The 21,836-nt window shown below is 40.7% G+C and overlaps 1 protein-coding gene across 14 annotated transcripts in view; it reads right to left on the bottom strand.

The window, feature by feature from the left end:
• Positions 1-21,836, bottom strand: part of hspg2 (heparan sulfate proteoglycan 2) — a 530,612-nt gene that overhangs the window by 52,494 nt on the left and 456,282 nt on the right. For 12 of the 14 annotated variants that reach the window (XM_087980629.1, XM_087980637.1, XM_087980635.1 and 9 more), the window contains 7 exons: positions 15,507-15,669; positions 13,858-13,955; positions 10,242-10,508; positions 9,677-9,789; positions 7,230-7,377; positions 5,284-5,400; positions 4,083-4,100 (listed from right to left, as the gene is read on the bottom strand). In XM_087980629.1, coding sequence (XP_087836755.1) covers positions 4,083-4,100; positions 5,284-5,400; positions 7,230-7,377; positions 9,677-9,789; positions 10,242-10,508; positions 13,858-13,955; positions 15,507-15,669 — 924 coding nt within the window. The remainder of the gene's footprint in view (positions 1-4,082; positions 4,101-5,283; positions 5,401-7,229; positions 7,378-9,676; positions 9,790-10,241; positions 10,509-13,857; positions 13,956-15,506; positions 15,670-21,836) is intronic. The other 2 variants (XM_087980631.1, XM_087980642.1) reach the window with 1 other exon arrangement.

Genomic DNA, 21,836 nt, shown 5'->3' with positions numbered 1-21,836 from the left:
AGTTGAAAAGTTATGTTGCTGTTATACAGGACATTGGTGAGGCCGCACTTGGGGATTATGTGCTCATCTTGTTATAGGAAGAATGTTATTAAAATGGAAAGAGTGCAGAAGAAATTTACAAGGATGTTGCCTGAACTCAATGCTATGAGTTATAGGGATACGTTGGACAAACTAGGACCTTTTTCTTTAGAGCGTAGGAGACTGAGGGGGGACCTTTACTGGGATGAATAAGATCATGAGAGACGTGGATAGGGTGAATGCACTCAGTCTTTTCCTCATGGTTGAGGCATCGAGGACTAGAGGGCATCAGTTTAAGGTTAGAGGGGCAAGATTATTGTGAGGGAATCTGAGGGGCAAATTTTTTAGAGGGTGGTATGCATAGGGAATGAGCTGCCAGCAGGTACATTACCAACATTTAAAAGGCATTTGTACAATCAGGAGCTCAGGTAAAGAACTCTGGAAAATAGGGAGACAATAGGAATAGGGGAAGGAGAGGAGAACACTGGAGATGTTTCCTAAGCCTTACACTAAAGCTCATCACAACAAAGGAATGGCTCAATTCAGTTTGAACAGTGAAGCTGAAGTACTTAATGGCCTTCAATAAATAACTATTTTAATTTTTAAAAAATGACTTGATGAAATTAATGTTATAATATAGTTTCAGCTCATCAGTGGGAAAGAATTGCAGTATTTTAGAAGGAAAATTCTCTTCCACACAATCAAACAATTAAATTTATCAATCTGATAAAGTATAAAAACACATCCATCTTTTCAGACATATGGCTGGAGATAACTATAAAATATATAAATATAAACCAGTCTTACGTCCCAAGACATTCCAGACAACTGAATCACAGTCAATGGGTTTAGAAATATTATCACTCACTTTTGTGTAGAACAGCCAAATCTGTAACAAATTCAAACGAATCCCCACCATGTTTTTACATCCACACCAAAGTCACACCATTCTGTTGTAGTTTAAAGTAGAACTTTAAATGCACAGTATTAAATTTTAAAAAATAAAAATGATCCTTACAGCCCAACTTAATATATTCACTGAATATGATTTACCTCTTCTTCAACCACCTAATTAACTCATCAGCAATTCAATTTAGGAAATAAAACAGGATTCAGGTCATCCAATATTTGCATTAATTATTTAATTTCAAAATGCACTTTCCTCCAGTATTTGTAACATTACACATTTAACACACTGGGAAAAATGAAAGATTACCCAATTTCTTGATCTCTTATTAAACTTATACATATGAACACACATATGACAATATCATGTAACTTAATAGCGAGCCAGCTTTGAAAATAGCAATGACAAAATATTAACATGAGCCTAAGATGTTAATACAAAGCATGCAGATTACTCTAGGTTGCTTTCTTGCAGGTGAGCAGCAAGGGAAGCCTTTCTCATCATCAACCCAAACAAAGGGTCTCAGCACTAAAATTCTACAATGGGGAGATGGCAGCATTGAGGTAATGTCACTGGACTGGCAACACAGAATACCAAGTTGATACCAATATCAATTCCTTAAAGTATAAAAGTGATGCTATACCTGTACAAATCATTGGTCAGATTATGTTTGGAGTACTCGGTTCCAAGCACCTTATTTAAGGAAGGATGTTAAAACCCCAGACACAAAATTTTCTAGAATGAAACCAGGAATGAGGGATTTTAGATAAAAGGAAAGATTAGAGAAATTGGGCTTAGTCTCCCTGGAGCAGAGAAGATCTAGAGGTGGCCTATTGATGTGTTCAAAATTATGAACAATTTTGACAGGGTAAAGAAGAATATTCTGTTTCCGCTAGTTAGTATGTCAGTAACTAGGGGTCACAATTTCAAGATTGTCAGCAAGAGGGGCTAGGGGTGAGATAAGGAAAATCTTCTTTACTCAGAGTTGTTTGGATTGGAATGTGGTGCCTGGTGGAAGCAAATTCCATAGGAAGTTCTAAAAGAACACAATATATATATTGGCAAGTAATGAATTTAGAGGGCTCTTGAAAAAGAGCTGCAGAATGGGACTGGCTGGGCAGCTATTTGGGGAGCTGGTAAATACATGGTGGGTTGAATAGCCTCCTGGGGTACCATCAAATTCTATGATTCTATGTTCTTGGGTCATGGGCTCGAATCCTACCAGAGCAGATGGTAAAATATGGATTCAATGAAATCTGGTAAAGCACTTTCAATTATGATATCATCGTTTAATGTCTTACTGTAATTGCGGTAGTGTTATTGAGAATGGGATAGTAATCTAGAAGCACAGGGACATTAAACACACCATAATAGCTCGTGGAATTTTAATTCCTTAATAAATTAAGATTGTAAAGCTATCATCAGTGACAGTGACTGAAAACCTATCATTTGTTATAAAATCCCATTTGGTTCATTTACGTCCTTCAGGGAAGGGACTCTGCCATCTTTACCGGGTCTGGCCTGCACGTAATTCCAGACTCACAGCATTGTGCTTGATCTGAACTGTCTCAGACAATTAGGGATGGGCTATGAATGCTGGCCTTGCCAATGTGACCTTATAGAGGTTTACAAAATTATGAGGAGCATGGATAGGATAAATAGACAAAGTCTTTTCCCTGGGATCGGGGAGTCCAGAACTAGAGGGCATAGGTTTAGGGTGAGAGGGGAAAGATATAAAAGAGACCTGAGGGGCAATTTTTTCACGCAGAGGGTGGTACTTGTATGGAATGAGCTGCCAGAGGATGTGGTGAAGGCTGGTACAATTGCAACATTAAAGAGGCATTTGGATGGGTATATGAATAGGAAGGGGTTGGAGGGATATGGGCCGGGTGCTGGCAGGTGGGACTAGATTTGGGTTGGGATATCTGGTCGGCATGGACGGGTTGGACTGAAGGGTCTGTTTCCATGCTGTACATCTCTATGACTCTATAACTAATTTTAAAAAATTACAAGCAGCAACAATTACATGTTTCTTGTTAATTAAACACTGATAATAAATAATTCAAACATTCCAGGTTCCAGATTGCACTTTAGGGTTCAATTTGCTCAAGGTTTGGCTTCAAAATTAAATACCTGGCAAAGCTGCCAAGGCCAAGCCTTGATTCAAGTTACACAGAAGGAGGAATCAAACATATTGGTACAGCAATGGATTCTGGCCAGATATTATATTTTGAAGTCCACAAAATACTGGTGACTGGGACTAACAAGAAGAGAAGGAGGAAATTATTGAACCTGCATAATATCAGTCAGTTGCAACTGTTCTAAAATTTGTCACTAAAATCTTTATCAACTCAGTATAATACATATAGACTGCAAAAGGGAAGTTTGGATTAATAGACATTACTACGCATTTTCACTGTTAAGAATGAGACTTTTATTCCCTCTGGATTCCCTGTTCATTGTGTTCAGGATATCACAAACTGGCAGCTGAAATACTCAGAACAGACTCTTCCAATGGTAATAGAATGCTAAAGATATCATAAATGAATTGTCATCAGTCAAAATTAACACTAAATTGAATAGTTTTAACTAAATATTTACCACCTTTCCACTCACAAAGCAAACCACAGTGACATTGTTGGGGAAAATAATTTGTACTCAGAATCCAGGAACATTCATGAATCAAAGTGTACAGAAACATCTCGTCAATGACTCACATTTACAGTCTGTCAAACCAATGGAAGCTTATGTTTATACTGTAGGCATGAAATACAATAGAGGAAAAGGTCATTCTGTTAATTGCACCTGCCCTAGCTCTTGGAGAAAGCTAATCACTTTGTTCTACTTACCTGCAGTAATGGCAGTTCTGGTTCAAACCTCTGCCACTGCCATCCCTGATCATATGAGAACTGAGTTGGGCAATTCAGACCTTCTACCTGCTCCACCATTCAATTCAATTATTGCATTTTAATCACACTTGATAGTAAATTAAATAAGCATAATGGTAGCAAATCTACATGATGAAGGTTATAGCAGCTGCTGGCCTGGCATTTAATTTTTAGTTGTTTTATAATGTAGCTCTGTGCACCTCAAACATAAAGCAGAGTTTTTACCAGTAGCAACTTGTGGGATTTGTAGAGATACATAAAAAACTCACCAGAGTACAGTAAGAGAGCTTGGATACAGATGGGAAAAAGAACACAGAAACACAAACAAAAAGTGAGAAAAATCAAACAAAAAAAACATACAAAGTATAGACTTACAGACTGAAAACTATCTGCACAGATTCAGGCCAAGTGGTAAGATTATGTTGAATATTTAAAATTGGAGCTATACTATTCACTTTATAATGGACCAAAATGAGATAAACTGTCTGTGTTGCTGGAGGGAAGGTCTAAATACATATATCACATGACACCACAACTTGGCTATTAAAGCCCATGAAGATGAACAATCCTAGTTGGATCATCACACACCGTGGAGAAACGAGGACTGCCTTGAACATTCACAAGTCTCTTTGCTCTCCATTGGCTGATTTTTAAGGGTAAATGCCAATTACTTTATTGGAATAATTAATTGGGAAGAATGTTAACTTTGAGACTGGAGGGTATGATCAGCATCCATTGCGATATAGTCAGTATCCACTGGATGTAGTCAGCATTCCCTGGGATAGAGTCAGGACCCATCATCTGATACACAATCAGCAATGCATGGAGCAAATCCCAAGGTCCAAGAATGTCAATCATATTTAACCATCAGTGTTCTAGAAGGAGCTCCTGTCGGTCAGATCCATAGAGTAAAATAAATATTCTTTGTGGATGGGTTGGACTATAATTGAGCCATACACACATTGAAAGTTCAGGAATCAGCATTTGGACAGAATCACCGAATTGCTACTTTGCAGGAGGTATGCATTCGGCCAATCGAGTCTACACTGACTCTCTGAATGAGCAGTTCACTTTGAGCCATTCTCCCACCTTCTCCCTGCAACCCAGCACATGGATCCCTCTTCAATAACTGTCTTATACCCTTTGGAAAGCCTCAGTTGAACCTGCCTTCACCATGTTCTCTAGTGCAAACCCAACCTTCAGCAGTCACTGTGTGAGGAAGTTCATCCTCAGGTCACTTTTGCTTCTTTTGCCAATTATTTTAAATCTGTGTTCTCTCATTCCTGATCTGCTGTGATGTTAAAAATGAAGAGAATTCTGACTTGAATTTAATGTGATTTCCCAAGCTTCTGTCTATCAATGAACACTGCACAATTCATACATAGTCATTCAGGCAAATCACTGAATGTCCTGGACATGATTCAGAGCTTTAAAGGAACTGTGGAGGACGTTGGGGCTCGAGATTCTTACCATCAGCTGCATCTGGGCGGAATGTTATGCTGATTTCAAATTCATGGTAGGCATCCTTTATAGTGGGCAACGCAATGTAGGAGATAGGGTCCTGTGTGAAATACGGGATCTTGCGTTCTGAAAAGAGAGGAAAATTGCACAAAGGTTCACTGAAGCAATACAAGAGCTACTTATTAATATTTAACATTTAAAGTGGTTCAGAGGTAGCCCTTAACTCGCTTCAGAGTCAGAAGGCTTTGGGTTAAACTCTAAATGATAGGTAATTTAGGCTGGCATTCCAGTGTAGTACTGAGGGAGGGCCACATTGCAGACCTTCAATTTCCTTTTTCTTCCTGTTAGCCTTAAGCAATACATTTCCCTCAGCCAATGTCAATGAAACAGATTGTTCTGATCATCAGTTTCATTGTTGTGGCCTTGCAATGCTGCAGGCTGTCCTGTAAATTAGCAGGAAACTCCAAAAGGATTGCAGTAGCTATGAAGAACACTACGATATCCTAAGGATCTGAAAGATATTGCATCATTGTGGCACTTTCCGAGGGTTGTCAAAGTCTTTGGTGTATTCAGTATGAAGTATCGAGCAAAGGAAACCTTTGATTCACATTTCAATAGAGTCATCGTGTCATAGAGTGTACAGCATGGAAACAGACCCTTCGATCTAACTCATCCATGCAGACAGATATCCTAACCTAACCTAGTCCCATTTGCCAGCAATTGGTCCATATCACTCTAAACCCTTTCTATTCATATACCTATCCATGCTTTCATGGTTTTATAAACTTCTGTAAGGTCACCCCTCACTCTCCAATGCTCCAGGGAAAACAACCCCAGCCTGTTTAGCCTCTCTCTACTGCTCAAACCCGCCAACCCTGGCAACATCCTTATAAATCTTTTCTGAGCCCTTTCAAGTTTAACATCCTTCTGATAGAAAGGAGACCAGAATTGCACACAATGTTCCAAAAGTGGCCTAACCAACGTCCTGTGCAATCGCAACATGACCCCCCAACACTATTATAAGAATGCATGCTCAGATGATCTTACTTCACAAAGCTACCTTAACTTTAATACTCCATTTTGTCTTACTTACTCTGCTAAACCCCATTTTTGCCAATTCTAAGTGAAGTTTCAAAAGACTTGTATGTACCTTTACAAAGTGTGATAAAGGTTAAAAGACACAGCAAGCCATGAAGATGGCAAATGGCCCTGTGTCAAAGGCAAAGGCGACAGAATCAGCAAGATGCTCTGTATTTCTATAACACCTGTGTTAGGTCACATCTGGAATAATGTTTTTAGTTTTGACACTCTATGCAAGGAAGGACATGTTTGCTCTCGAGACGGTAAAGCAAAGGTTTTCAAAATTGTGCCCTTGAATAGAAGGACTGATTTATGATGAGGTGTTGAGTAAACAGTCAGAATTCTGAAGGGGCTTGACTGGACAGACACTATAAGTTGTTTCCCCCCTGTCTGGAACATCTAGACATCAGGGCACAACTTCAGGATATGCACACTAAGGCAAGAAGATGTGTGTTCACTCGGGCAGGGGATGAATTTTTCGCATTCTCTACTCCAGGAGGTTGCAGATGCTTCATTATCACTAAATAGACTCAAGGTTGAAGCAGAGGTTTGGTCTCTCAGGAATTTAAGGGAATGGGGGAAATAGATACAAAAGTGAAGTTACCGCAGATTGTCAGCTACTATCAGACAATGGCAGAGAACAGCAGGTCAAGCAGCATCCAAGGAGTAGGAAAATTGATGCTTCGGGCAAAAGCCCTTCACCAGGAATCATCCTGAATGAAGGCTTTTGCCTGAAACGTCAATTTTCCTGCTCCTCTATGCTGCCTGACCTGCTGTGCTTTTCCTGAATGGCAGAGCAGTCTCTCAGAGACACACCGTTTACTCCTGCTCTAATGTTGCAGAGAACATCTCACACAAAAATGAACTTATCATACCTCTGACTTTCAACATGGCGTACGCTGTCTCCTCTCCCTGTTCGTTTGTGGCTGTACAAACGTATGTTCCAGTGTGTTCGGTAGTAGCTGATGGTATGGTCAATATATTGTTCTCGACATAGGCTCCAGGTGGAAGATCGCCCTCCAGCTAAAAGTAACCAGAGGAATGTCAGAAGGTGAAAACAGGATGGAAGCCTCCTAACAGGCGCCAACTCAACATCAAACAAAGCATTACATCAGTATGTTTAGTCAATGACAGGAATTTAAAGTAGGCTTGCATTCTTGATGAGCACTAATAGAGTAAAAGGACCACATTCTGTGCCTCACAGACATATTCTTTCATTCTGTTATAGGATGTGCCTAGGCCAACATTTATTGACCATCCCTAATAGTTTCTCAAATGTTTAACTACTACTGCTCTTAGGATATAAGGACACATACAATGCTGTTTGGGAGTGAGTTCCATGGTACTGACCCAGTGATGCTGAAGGAATGGCAATATATTTCCAAGTCAGGATGGCGAGGGGCTCGGAAGGGTACTTGCAGATGATGTTTCTCTGCATCTGCTACCTATGTCCTTCCAGACGCGAGAGGCCACAGATGTGGAAAGCAGTGCCGAAGGAGACTTGGTGAGTTACTGCAGTACACCTTGTAGATGGTACTCACTGCTGCCATTATGCGTTGGTGGTGATAGAAGTCAACATTAAAGGCAGTCCTGATATGTCTGCTTTGTTGTGGATGGTGTCAAGCGTTTTGAGTGCTGTTGAAGCTGCACTCATCCAGGCAAGTGGGAGGTACTCCATCACACACCTGACTTATGTCTTGTAGATGAAAGAAAGTCAGCAGAATAGACTGACTCTCAGCTTCTCCTCCCTGCTGACCACATGAACTGCACCCTTCTGTCTCTGTTTCTGTCCCATCTAAACAGCTCTGTTCACTGACTGTTTTCAGGTGTGAACATTTTGCCCCTTTCTCCCAATAAGTTTCAACCTGGCCCCCCTCATCAACTCTGCCCTAAAGGGAAATTGCACAATAAAAGATAGCAAGATTAGATCTCATGGAGTACAGGGAGAACTAGCCACTTGGATACAGAACTGGCTTGAAGGTAGAAGACAGAGGGTGGTGGTGGAGGGTTGCTTTTCAGACTGGAGGCCTGTGACCAGTGGAGTGCCACAAGGATCGGTGCTGGGTCCTCTACTTATTGTCATTTACATAAATGATTTGGATGTGAACACAGGAGGTATAGTTAGTAAGTTTGCAGATGACACCAAAATTGAAGGTGCAGTGGACAGTGAAGAAGGTTACCTCAGATTACAATGGGATCTTGATCAATGGGCAAATGGACTGAGGAGTGGCAGATAGAGTTTAATTTAAGTAAATGCGAGGTGCTGCATTTTGGGAAAGCAAATCTTAGCAGGACTTATACACTTAATGGTAAGGTCCTCGGGAGTGTTGCTGAACAAAGAGACCTTGGAGTGCAGGTTCATAGCTCCTTGAAAGTGGAGTTGCAGGTAGATAGGATAGTGAAGGCGGCGTTTGGTATGCTTTCCTTTATTGGTCAGAGTATTGAGTACAGGAGTTGGGAGGTCATATTGCAGTTGTACAGGACGTTGGTTAGGCCACTTTTGGAATATTGTGAAACTTGAAATGGTTCAGAAAAGATTTACAAGGATGTTGCCAGGTTTGGAGGATTTGAGCTGTAGGGAGAGGTTGAAAAGGCTGGGGCTAATGATTCTGGAGTATCAAAAGCTGAGGGGTGACCTTATAGAGGTTTATAAAATCATGAGGAGCATGGATAGGATAAATAGACAAAATCTTTTCTCTGGGGGAGGGGAGTCCAGAACTAGAGGGCATAGGTTTAGGGTGAGAGGGGAAAGATATAAAAGAGACCTAAGGTGCAACTTTTTCCTGCAGAGGGTGGTACGTGTATGGAATGAGCTGCCAGAGGAAATGGTGGAGGCTGGTACAATTGCAACATTTAAAAGGCATCTGGATTGGTATATGAATAGGAAGGGTTTAGAGTGATATGGGCTGGATGCTGGCAAGTGGGACTAGATTAGGTTGGGATATCTGGTCGGCATGGACGAGTTGGACAAAGGGTCTGTTTCCATGCTGTACATCTCTACAACTCTAAATGCTCCCTCAATTAGTCAACGTTGCAGAATATCTAACTATTCTCTGATGCTCTGGACACAACTGGGCAGCTGGTCGCTCACAGTTCAGTGAACCATAAAACATTTCATCATCTCAGTCTTTATTATAACATGCAATCCTATTCGCAATCAGATATTTATCCATATCAGACTGATAGGGCTAATTGACTCAGCACCAACTCCTTATCTGTACATGGCAAAACCTGCAGACGATCCTTTCTTGATTTTCGACTCTACAAAGGACACAGTGCTCAAATCAGCTTTGAGGAAAAGCTCCTGAGTTAAAAAAACTACCTTATGCCAGGTGATCTCTGGCTCTGGGTATCCAGAGGCTAGACATGGAAACACAGCCTTGGATCCAATTGTTACTTCTTTGAGTTCTGGCTGAGGAACAATCATGGGAACAGCTGCAAAAATAACAAGCATTTGTTATTCGAGTGACATATTTAAAAACCAATTCTTAAAAAAGAACATAAATCAGGGGATGCAGTAAACTCCATGCTTCAGTAGATATTGTCAGCTTGGCACAATATTGCCAGCTTTATCTCTAATCATGTGCTTCAGTTACAGAAAGAAAATACAGATTTAAATCAATATTTTAATGAAATAATTTATGGAGGTCAGTGATAGAAGTACAATGATGGTTCTATTGTCTACAGCAAAATTTAGTTTTAGGAATGTGACCAACACTGGCAAGGCCATAATTATTGCCCAATTTTTAACTGTCCTGCGGGTGGCAAAGATTAAGCAGTGAGCATGGTTTTGGAGACACCCAACACATCTCAAAGCTATTTTAGAATTATACATTAAAGCTGGCATCACTCAAAATAAACTGGAGAACAAATTGAGCTTCACTCACACTGCACGTATAGGACCACCTCAGACTTGACGGACCCTGCTTCATTGGTGGCAGTGCATCGGTAACGCCCTGCATCAGACTCTTTCACATGATCAATTTTCAGCATTCCATTCTTGAGGATAACTTCAGGCGAGAGCCTTCCATCCACTTTACTCCATCGAATAGAAGGCTGGGGATCCCCGATAGCCTGGCACTCGAATTCTACCGACCCACCCACCATTACCATCTGCATGGACGCCCTCACGTTGATCATGACAATTGGCAAGGCTGAAAGTAACATGGGAAAAAAGTTATTTCACTTTCTACTCCACCAACACATCAGCTGCAGTGTATACCATCTATAACACGCACTGCAGTAACTCACAAAGACTCATCTAACGGCACCTTACAAATCTGCAGCCTCTACTGCTTAGAAGGACAAGAACAGCAGATGCATAGGAAAGCCACTATCCACAAGTTCTGCTCCGAGCCATCCTAACGTCCCAGTGAGGCAATCTGCTCATGCTGGATGAGCATGTTTATCCCAGAGTTCAAAGTGGCCAAAAGCTTTCTGTGGTACACTGGCATTGCTTTATGACTGGTTAAGTCAGTTGTCTTTAGATTAGTGCTGGTAGGTTACTCAGTGGTCAAGGTCTATCTAAACCAGGCCAGTTCCTGAAATTTTTACATATTCCGCCATGATGTCTGCCAACATCCTGACATTTGTATGCCCAATAACAGATCCTCCTTAACGCTGGAAGAGGAAACAGCTTTGGAAGATTCAACCCCTCTTACTAGCTTCCAATTCCAATCTGGTTACTTACACTATGACTTAACATTAAGCATTTAACAACATCAATGACAACATCTGTAGTGGAACTGTCTATTAAATAGGCCATGGGTACTGCAAACATATTACACTCATGGAGACAAACTCTGAAGTTGTACAACTTATGATTTGAACTCTCCTGTTCCCTGCACTGTTCCAATGCTCAGACCTATGGTGGGTCACACAGGCAGATGTTTGCCAGCTGTGTGGACATGTGGAGTTCCATAGGTAGCCCAGGTGAGTACACATTATCAGAATACTACACCATCAAATGGCTCTTCCCTCATGACAGAATGTGCAATATTTGGAGGCAAATATCCCATAGCAACTGCACGGAAAGAGGCCTTTGGCTCGGAGAACTCTGTATTAGGAATGGCTGCAGATATCAGCAATAGATCTGGAACCCTCAATCAGGTTTCAAGTCTGAAGAACATTAAAATCAAGCTCAACAAAGTCAGAAAGCATAGCCTCTATGACTGTGGTGTATTCACCCTCACATCTCTGAGATTTCTAACACAGTGAGCCACAACTTCTTGATGGTGAAAGCATCTGAAACCGAGCTGCCATAGGTAGGGTGAGAATTCCTGTCCTCACTACCAAGCTTACCAAGTCAAAAGCTGTACCACAAATTTTATACTCTTCATAACATCTCCAAATCTCTTGTGCTGTTTCAGCCTGAACCCAACTCCGGGCAACCTCTGGCTATATTGGCAGTGTGGCTGAGCCTCTGACCCCACTGCCTTCCTGCACAAAGACACCATTCGTCCCCTTTGCAACATTTATCCCAGTCCTTCTGTTGTTAAAACCTGCTGTTAAAACCTGCCCCTCTGTTTTTTACCTGATGACTTCAATACTCTCTGGTCGACCTCCTATCCTCCACACTCTGACCTTCAGCTAATCCAGAGCTGCTCATACCTGAGGCTACACCAAGCCTATTAGTTCCTCACTCCTGTTTTTGTTCACCCACAATGGTTCCCATTTCTCCAATACCTCCGTCTGAAAATTCTCATCCTTGTGTTTAAATCCCTTTCCGACCTGATCCTTCCCCAATATCTTTAACCATTGCCAACTCAACAGACCTCAGAGAACGTCCGTTCTTTGACTCTGAATTCTTGTGCATTCTTTCTCTCTCCTCCTTTATGTTCCTCACTTCACTGCTATGCTTGCAGCTCAGGCATTATCCACAACCCAGTGACCCACCTCTTTGACCAATATTTGATCATCTCTCTGAATATTCTCCATTTTTATCTACTTCTGTCTCTGTGAAGCACCTTGGAACATTTTCCTATATTACTGCTCCTGTACAAATGCCAAGTGCTTGCTCATACGCCTATCAGAGCTCATTCTTCCAATCAGCAAAGTATAAGCAACATTGCAAAGCTCACAAAACACAGGAAGCAAAGATGCCAACAAAACATGTCAATTGTGGAATAAATGCTATTCACTTGACTAAATCTCTCTCTCTGTTAAAGGGAGAGATGGCCTTCATTTTCATAGCTGTCATTATACCGATGGCCAGTTGCTTCTGTCAATTTTTATAATGTAGTCGCCACATCACAATCAATAGTTTGAGATGAGCAGAAGACTCCTTGCATTATTTTCTGATTTCCCAAGGATGAGGATTTTCATGTAATCTTAAATTGGTATCCAATAATTTATACCCATTTTACATCTCTTATTCTGTTTCACCAACCATTAACAACCTCCTTTCCTCCACACTCTGACCTTCAGCTAATCCAGAGCTGCTCATACCCAAGGCTACACCAAGCCTATTAGTTCCTCACTCCTGTTTTTGTTCACCCACAATGGTTCCCATTTCTCCAATACCTCCATCTGAAAATTCTCATCCTTGTGTTTAAATCCCTTTCCGACCTGATCTTTCCCCAATATCTTTAACCATTGCCAACTCAACAGACCTCAGAGAACGTCCGTTTAAATGGACTTCATTCCTTCTCCTCTGCCTCTGACAAGAGTATATGAAAAAAAAATTCCAACCCCTTTAGTTCTGAAAAGGAGTCATATTGGACTGAAAACATTAGCATTTGTTTCCTTCTCCACAGATGCTTCCAGGCCAGCTGCGTTTCTCCAGCATTTTCTGTTTTCATTTTAGATTTCCATATCTGTAGTATTTTGCTTTTATATATCCATTAAAGTTATCTTTCCAATATGCTGTGCGCCTCTGAATTCTCTGTTCATCCTTATATCTCCCATATCTGCCTCATCTGCTCTCCAAAGTAAATTTAATAAAGTGATAAAATATATGCTGGACAAACTTAGAGGGAACCAGAGTTAACATTTTGAATCCAATGTTCTTTAGAAATTCTTTAGGATTGGAGAAAAATTGTCATGGTTGAATTCTCTTCAGATCTGAAGTCGTCCAATCGTACTCAAAATGTGAACTCTGCTTCTCTCTTCACAGATGCTGCCAGAGCTGCTGGCTTTCTCTAGCATTCCCTATGTTGTTTCAGATTTCCACCACCCACAGTACTTTGCTTTTAAATTCAGTGTGAAGTCACTTCTGCAAACGTTCCCATTCGTTGAACTGACTAACATTAAGTATAACCCTGATGCAAACCTCTAGTGTGATCTATGTTGCTTTGCAATAAGGATCCGAACAAGACTTCAGGCGAAGAACTTGACCTATACTCTCAATTCTTCCAAATGTTCATTCCTGCACTTAATGGAGGTGAGGAATCATCTGTTTCTTCCTATTGACACGGAATCTTTTTTAAATCACATCTATACATTTTTAAACAGAGTAACTACAGATCCATTTTATACAGATAATGAATTGAATCTAAAGCCTACCTTGGATGACAAGTTTGGCACTGTCCTGCACTCGCCCAAATGGGTTTGATGCTCTGCAGATATAAACTCCTTCATTTCCTTCTTGTATATTCTCTATTCTGTGAAGATAACAGACAGAGCAATTTCATGCCAGATAAACATCATTCTCAAAAGATAGGAACCCACAAGAACCACAAACCATCTTACTGATTTCACGTCACAATTACATTTGACTGTGTCTCAACTGGCAACATTCTCACCTCTGCATTGGAATGTTTTGGTTTCAAGTCCAATTTTAGGACCTCAGTGCTAAATTCAAGGCCGCCATGCCTGTACTGAGGGTGTGCTGCACTGCTGAAGGTGTCTTTTTTTTTGAATGAGATGATAAACCAAGCACCAAACTGTTTCCTCCTGGACAGTAAAGGATTTCATGGTTCTATTTTGAAGAGTAGATAAGTTCTTCTTTGTCTCTTGGCTGCTATTAGTCTCTCAATCGTCAGCAATAAAATGGATTATCTTGTTATCAGCACAGTGCTGTTTATAGGATGTTTATTTATGATGAAAAATTATGATTATAGGGTCTACAATTCAACAGTTCTTCATTAGCTTTACAGATGGCCTTAGTTTGTGAAAGGGAATATATAAATGAAAGTCTTCCATTTAATGACATTTATGCGAGAAATTGTAATATTATACCCCGATAAGTTTGGTGTGGCCATTCATATTGCTTTGCTGCAGTTAAATATCCATGTACAAATGCTATTGTCAGTGATTCAGATGGAAAGAAAGAACAAAAATATAACATTTTCCACAAAGATGGCTAAGGTGCTTCTCAGCCAGTGAAACACCTTTGAAGTGCAATCAGTAGGATAACTGAAGGAAGGAATTTTAGATATTCTACACATAGCACTGCGTTAAATCACCAGATAATCTGCCTTTTGCTTTGGTTTGAGGGTTAAAAAGCACACTGTCTAACTATTTATTTTATCTAAGCAGAGCTCTGAGATGCAGAGGAATTTTCATATCCCAGTGCATGAACTGCAAAAGTTTAGTCTGCAGTTACAGCAAGTAATTGGGAAAGTTAATAAAATGTTCTAATTTATTCCAAGCGCAAGAGAATACAAAAATAGGGAGGTTATGCTTGTTACACAATGCACTGGTGAGACCACAACTGAAGTACAACATTGAACAATGAACACTTCATTTCAGGAATCATGTAAATCTGTTGGAAGACATTCAGAGACATACTAATGAATATGTGGAATGAATGGGCTATGAGAATAGATTGGATAAGCTATTGCTTGTATTCGTTGGAGCTTAAGAGTCAGAGCCAACTTGATTTTAACTTATTAAGGGCTGCCCATTTAAAACAGAGTTAAGCAAAATTTTTTCAATTAGAATGTCATGTGTCTTTGGAACTCTTCTCCTGAAAAGACAATAGAAGCAGAATATTTTAATATATTTAAGGCAATGAGGTGAAAAGTTATCAACTGTTCAGCAGGTTTCAATCAGATCAAACCATGATCATATTGAGTGGCCTACACCCATTCCTTGTTGGAAGAAAGTAGCCTACTCCTGGTCGTTTTGGTCCTCTATTGTAAACAGAAAGCCAATGTTGGGTGAAAAGGCCAACCTTAAGAGTGATAAGAAGTAACAATTCATTAACTTACCTCAAGACTCCTTTATCGATTTTATGATTTGATTGGAATTGTCCTTGCTCCTTAAACCACTGAATCTTGGGTTCTGGGTGACCAGTAGCTGCGCAGGTGAATTCTACTGTGCCACCAATATTGCGTACCTCAATTTGCGGCGATACTTTCACTGCTGGCGGAGCTGATATGACAAACAGGACAAAATGCAGAAAAGAATTACTGGTTACAATGCACCTACTGCAGACTGCAAGCCATTACTATTTAATTATCCCTTTCTACCATTATCTTCTCCATTCCAAGCATGTATTAATGGACGTCTAATGGTGGATTCTTCAGAGCAACATTAAACACTGCACATAAAGGAGTTTCAACTATTCTTTGAATTGCTGCATTGTAACTTGGACCGTGTAAGAACTTTATTGTTATTTATTGCAGTTTCACAAAATTGCACACTCTGAGATCCAGGAAAACAAGATCTAAAGTCAGGTCACACAATGATATTGTTACACAGACATCATACATTCTAACAGTGGATATATATATTTCTTAAAATCTATGTATCTGGAGCAAGGAAAAGAACCAAGTTTGCTGGTTAGTCAAATAATGTTACATTTGAATTAAGATTAAACCCAGATAAAATTTCTACATGCCTTGATACAATAACCATTCAGCAATCTGTTAGCAGATTATTGTAACAAAGAGGACATTGAACAAATACATTAATCCAGAATGAATGAATTGTGTATTTAAACTATCCTCAGGGGTGTTCAAAATGCACAACATATTTGTACACTGTGTATGTGTCAACCTTGGGGGTAAAAAATGTGCTTGAGAATAATAGATGTGAGCTGTTGTACTGAGAGCTTTCATGAGAGTTGAGAGTGCCTATTTTTGACATTGCACCACCTTCTCTCCCATTAGCAGAGTACAAGGCTACTGCCCTAGTGCCACTGGCCCAAATCCCACCTCAGATAGCTGGTGGATATAAATTCAATTAATAAATCTGGAATAGAAATCTCATCTCTGTAACGGTGACCATGTAATTATTATCGGTTGTTGTAAAACCCACCTGGACTAACTAATCTTCTTGAGGGGGGCAATCTGGCACCTTAGTCAGTCTGGTCTACAGCTCACTCCAGACACACAGCAATGTTGTCAACACCTAACTGCCCTCTGAAATGGCCCAGCGAGCCACTCAGATCAAGGCATATTAGGGATAGGCCACAAAGGCTCGCCTTGAGGCCAGTGTTATGGACCAGGCGACACCCCCTCAAAATGTTTTAAAAAGGTGACCCAGATCTGAACTTTTTATGTTTTTAGAAGATGCAAAGTGGATATTCCAGGAGTGATGAAACCACTCAGCTTTAAACAAAACTATTTATTTAAACAATACAGATGAAACAAAACAAATGAAAACATAATTTAGAAGAACAACTTATTTGATAACCCAACTGGCACAATATTGCAACTTAACGAAACTGTTCCAATTCCTGCAACATCTGATAAACACATCCCTTGGCAAAAGGTACATTCAAACAGAGGTTCTTACAGGCAGGAGAAGTTTCAGAGAGAAAGTTCAGGCAAGAAACATCTGTTGAAGCATGGAACCTCTTTCCATTGCAGCTGCTTCTCTACGTCCCCAGCAGTTTCTTGACTGCTTGCTAAAACAAACCTGAACTGGGAGAACTGGCCGCTCCCCTGCCACTGTTGTAAAGTAGCCATTTCCAGACATATCAGAACCTTGCCTTTATGATCCCTCTTCAAAAAAAAAACAAGGAAAACATAACCTTGTTCAAGCTGCAGCGTCATCACACGAGAAATACTCTGAATTATTGAGACCAATCAAATTCTTCTGCTCCTTTTCCTCCTTCGGTGAGATATTGATGAAATCTATCTTGTCAATGGTTTGTGTGTAAAACATCTTCAGAATGCGGTCAAGTTTCTTCCTCTGGGTCCTACAATGTAGAGGCTCAACATTTTTCTGTAGTTTTAGGCCTGTTTAAGCTTGAGATGCTCATTGGCTGTGTCACAACAACTTATCTGATGCTAGTTCAATGCAAACATTCTCTGGCAGACTATCAAGGCGATTATCAGGAAACAAAAATATGTTTTGTTTTATTTGAAAAGCTCCAAGCTTATTTGGGGCAGTTGACAGTGATCGCTAGCTCATCTTTTCTGCTGAACTGCAAACTGACAGTCACAACAGTGAAAGCTGATTTTCATAACTTTTTCATGTCATGCCAAAAAGTAATTAAGTTGGGGGCGCAGAGGGATAAAACTAACACCGTTGCTTCAGTACAGAATACTCAGTAGAGAGCAGAAGGTCAGAAGGGATGGTTTGAAGAAAGGTCACTGGATCTGAAATGTTAACTCTGCTTTCTCTCCACAGATGTTAGCAATTTTTGTTTTCCAATATCTGCAGTTTTGTTTTTAAAATGGATGGTCCTGTTCTGGGTGCTGCATTTTAGGATTTGAGAAGGGATCTGCTGAAGGATTTGAGAGAATGCAACAGAGACTCACGAAGATGGCCCTAAGGATGAGGAACTTTAGTCATGGAGACAAGATTAGGGAAGATGGGATCGGTTTTCCTTGGAGAAAGAAAGCTAGGACTTCTGATTCAGGTGCTCAAAATTCACGACGGTGTCTGGACATTGGATATAAGAAAGGATTCCTTAGTTGGTGGGATGGTTTAGAGCCAGAGGGCGCAGATTTAAGGTGATTGAAAAAAGGAGCAATAGCAACTTGAGGAAAAGCCTTTTCATTCAGCAGTGGTTAGGATCTTCAATGCATTGCCTGAGTGTGGTGAAGGCAAGTTCAAATGAGAAGCTTAAGAGGAAAGTAGACTGTGATCCTGTATGAAGGCACTTTATATTTAATACTATCCATAGGACTTGTGTTTTGAAGGATTGTAGATAAAAGATTTAGTTCAAATTTCATGGAAATGCTTTGAGTTGATTTTTTAACAGTGATCATTGTAACTTCATTGTGTACATTGGGAAAAATCGCATGACTATTGATAACGTTGCTGTAGTCAATGCTGGGAGTGTTTGCAGCAGTGATTGGCTTGGAGAAGGCTGTTATTCCATCAGGTTCAGTTGAAGAGAACCCTGCCAACAATCTTCTCAGCTGAACTCTCACATTTCCACAAAGTAAGCCTTTGTTCTGAGTTCACCAATTTGTTGTCCTGAAAAAGTGTGGCTGAAACAGCACCAAAGATTGCACTTCCTCAGCAAGCTGTGTCTGCAGGGCTTCAGAGTTAACTGCCCATGATAAAACACTTGACCACACATGCCAGGATCTTGGATCAACAGATTCCAGATCACTACCATTTTACCTTCAAGAATATTCCATTGGAACAAGTTCAGAGAAAATTTACTCAACTAATACCTGCAATGAGCAGATTGCCTCATGTAAGGACAGACTAGGCTTGTATCCACCAAAGTTCAGCAGAATCAGAACATGTTCGATGCTTTATGTTCAGAGATGATTTAATTGAAACATGAGACCGAGGGGACTTGAATGGATGGGTGTTGAAAGAGTTTTCCTCTTTAGGGAGAATCTAGAACTAGGGTCATAGTTTACAACGAACAAAGATCAAAGATAATTACAGCACAGAAACAGGCCTTTTGGTCTCCAACCTGCACCAATCCAGATCCTTTAACTAAATCTGTCAACTATTTTCCAAGGATCTGTACCCTTCTACTCTCTGCCCATTCATGTATCTGTCTAGACACATCTTAAACGAGGCTATTGTGCCCGCATTTACCATCTCCACTGGCAACATGTTCCAGGCACCCACCACCCTCTGTGTAAAGAATTTTCCACACATACCTCCTGTAAACCTTTCCCCTCTTAGTTTGAACATGTTTAAAAATAAAGGGTCAGCCATTTAAAACAGAGTTGAGGAAACATTTGATTTCTCTCTGAGGATTGGGAGTATTTGGATTTCTCTTCCTCAAAAGGCAGTCGACGCAGAATCTTTAAATAGTTTTAAGGCAGAAACAGATAAGATTCTTGATGAGGATGGAAGAATTTTGGGGTTGTGCAGGAATGCAGGGCAGCACAGTGGCTCAGTGGTTAACAAGGCTGCCTCACAGCACCAGGGACCCAGGTTTGATTCCAGCCTCGGGCAACTGTCTGTGCGGAGTTTGCACATTCTCCCCGTGTCTGCCCCGGTTTCCCCCCACAATCCAAAGATGGGCACATTAGGTGAGCTGGCCATGCTAAGTTGCCCAGAGAATCTAAGGATGTGCAGACTAAGTGGATTAGCCATGGGAAATGTAGGGTGGGTCTGGTTGGGATGCTCTTCGAAGGGTCAATGTGGACTCGAAAGGCAAATGTCCTGCTTCCACACTGTAGGGATTCTATGATTTTATGATTGTAGAGATGAAGTTAAAATCAGATCAGCCATGATCTTATTGGATGGCAGAGCAGGCTGGAAGGGCTGAGTGGCCAATTCTTGTCCCTTGTTTGTCAGTAAACAAGCTTTGTTTTGAAAATAAACCAATAATGTTTATTCAGAAACATGGTTGATAGATCTTGTTGTATAAAACCCAGTGGGCGGCACAGTGGTTAGCACTGCTGCCTCACAGCGCCAGAGACCCGGGTTCAATTCCCGACTCAGACGACTGACTGTGTGGAGTTTGCACATTCTCCCCGTGTCTGCGTGGGTTTCCTCCGGGTGCTCCGGTTTACTCCCACAGTCCAAAGATGTGCGGGTCAGGTGAATTGGCCGTGCTAAATTGCCCGTAGTGTTAGGTTAAAGTGGTAAATGTAGGGGTATGGGTGGGTTGCGCTTCGGCGGGTCGGTGTGGACTTGTTGGGCCGAAGGACCTGTTTCCACACTGTAAGTAATCTAATCTAACCAGTAAAAATAAGGTATTCAACTGGTCATCTCAAAAAAGTACTTTCATTTTATACTGCGTCCTGTGGAACAGTGTGACAAGGGTGAGAGAAGACTCCTCAGCAAAGTGAAAACGTGCAGGGTTATGGAGAGAAGTTGGGGAAAGAGATCTGTACAGACAAGATGGACTTCCTGACTTTGATTCTGGCTATGTCAGAGAATCACACCTCACTGGAATGTCATCAGCATTCACTGGAGAAATCTTCTTTGGGGAAAATAAGCCTCAAATAAAACTGACCCAATTGAGGTTCATGAGCTCTCCCAGTGGATGATGGGAATAAGCAAAAGGTGCACAGCTTCGTGGGTAGCTTGGCTTCACTTGCTATCTTTTGCAGATTAGTAGGAATCCTGTGAACTGACTGAAGTTCTGTTGTAAATATAAAACTTTTAGGCAAAAATAAATAAGTAATTAGATTACAGGTTGTACAGAGTTAAAAATCACACAACACCAGGTTATAGTCCAACAGTTTTAATTGGAAGCACACTAGTTTTCGGAGTGACGCTCCTTCATCAGGTGATAGTGGAGGGCTCAATCCTAACACAGAATTTATAGCAAAAATTTACAGTGTGATGTAACTGAAATTATACATTGATAAAATGATTGTCTGCTAAGCCTTTCATTTGTTAGAATACAATGATAGTTTCACTTCTTTCATGTGTAAATCACAAAACCTTACTTTTAAAAAAAAGGTTGCATTCTCGGGTTAGCTGTTAACAATGGTGATAGCAAAACAATATGGTGAAGGTGTTGGCCCCCTGTGTTCTCTGTCTATGCCATGATGCCATAGACAGAGAACACAGGGGGCCAACACCTTCAACATATTGTCTAGCTATCACCATTGTTAACAGCTAACCTGAGAATGCAACTTTTTAAAAAAAATGTTTTGTGATTTACACATGAAAGAAGTGAAACTATCACTGTATTCTAACAGATGAAAGGCTTAACAGACAATCAATTTTTCAATGTACAATTTCAGTTATATCACACTGTAAATTTTTGCTATAAATTCTGTGTTAGGATTGAGCCCTCCACTATCACCTGATGAAGGAGCGTCACTCCGAAAACTAGTGTGCTTCCAATTAAACCTGTTGGACTATAACCTGGTGTTGTGTGATTTTTAACTTTGTACACCCAGTCCAACACCGGCATCTCCACATCAAGGTTGCACAGAGATCTCTGTACCAGTTGGGAAAAGCAAGAATGACCTGTAAATCCGGCAGACCTTTTAAATGTTGTCCCATCTCTATGCCTATTCATGGCTGCCTCCTCAGTGGGTTTCATTGGTAAGGCTTGGGATTCAGCTCCCTGCACACAGGAATTGGGGTGGGGACGAGCTCCATGACTTCTTTTTTGATCCTATCTTGAGGAAGATGGATCTCTGCGCATGTATTCAACATTCAACCACCAACACTGGCTCCCACAACAAACAAGAGCATTACAGAGC

Source organism: Chiloscyllium plagiosum, unplaced genomic scaffold (genome assembly GCF_037043375.1).
Source record: "Chiloscyllium plagiosum isolate Xiang-an unplaced genomic scaffold, Cpla_swu_hap1 HiC_scaffold_37, whole genome shotgun sequence".
Taxonomy (NCBI): Eukaryota; Metazoa; Chordata; class Chondrichthyes; order Orectolobiformes; family Hemiscylliidae; genus Chiloscyllium; species Chiloscyllium plagiosum.
Note: the sequence above shows the minus strand (reverse complement) of the source record. Positions and strands in the feature narration are given on the sequence as shown.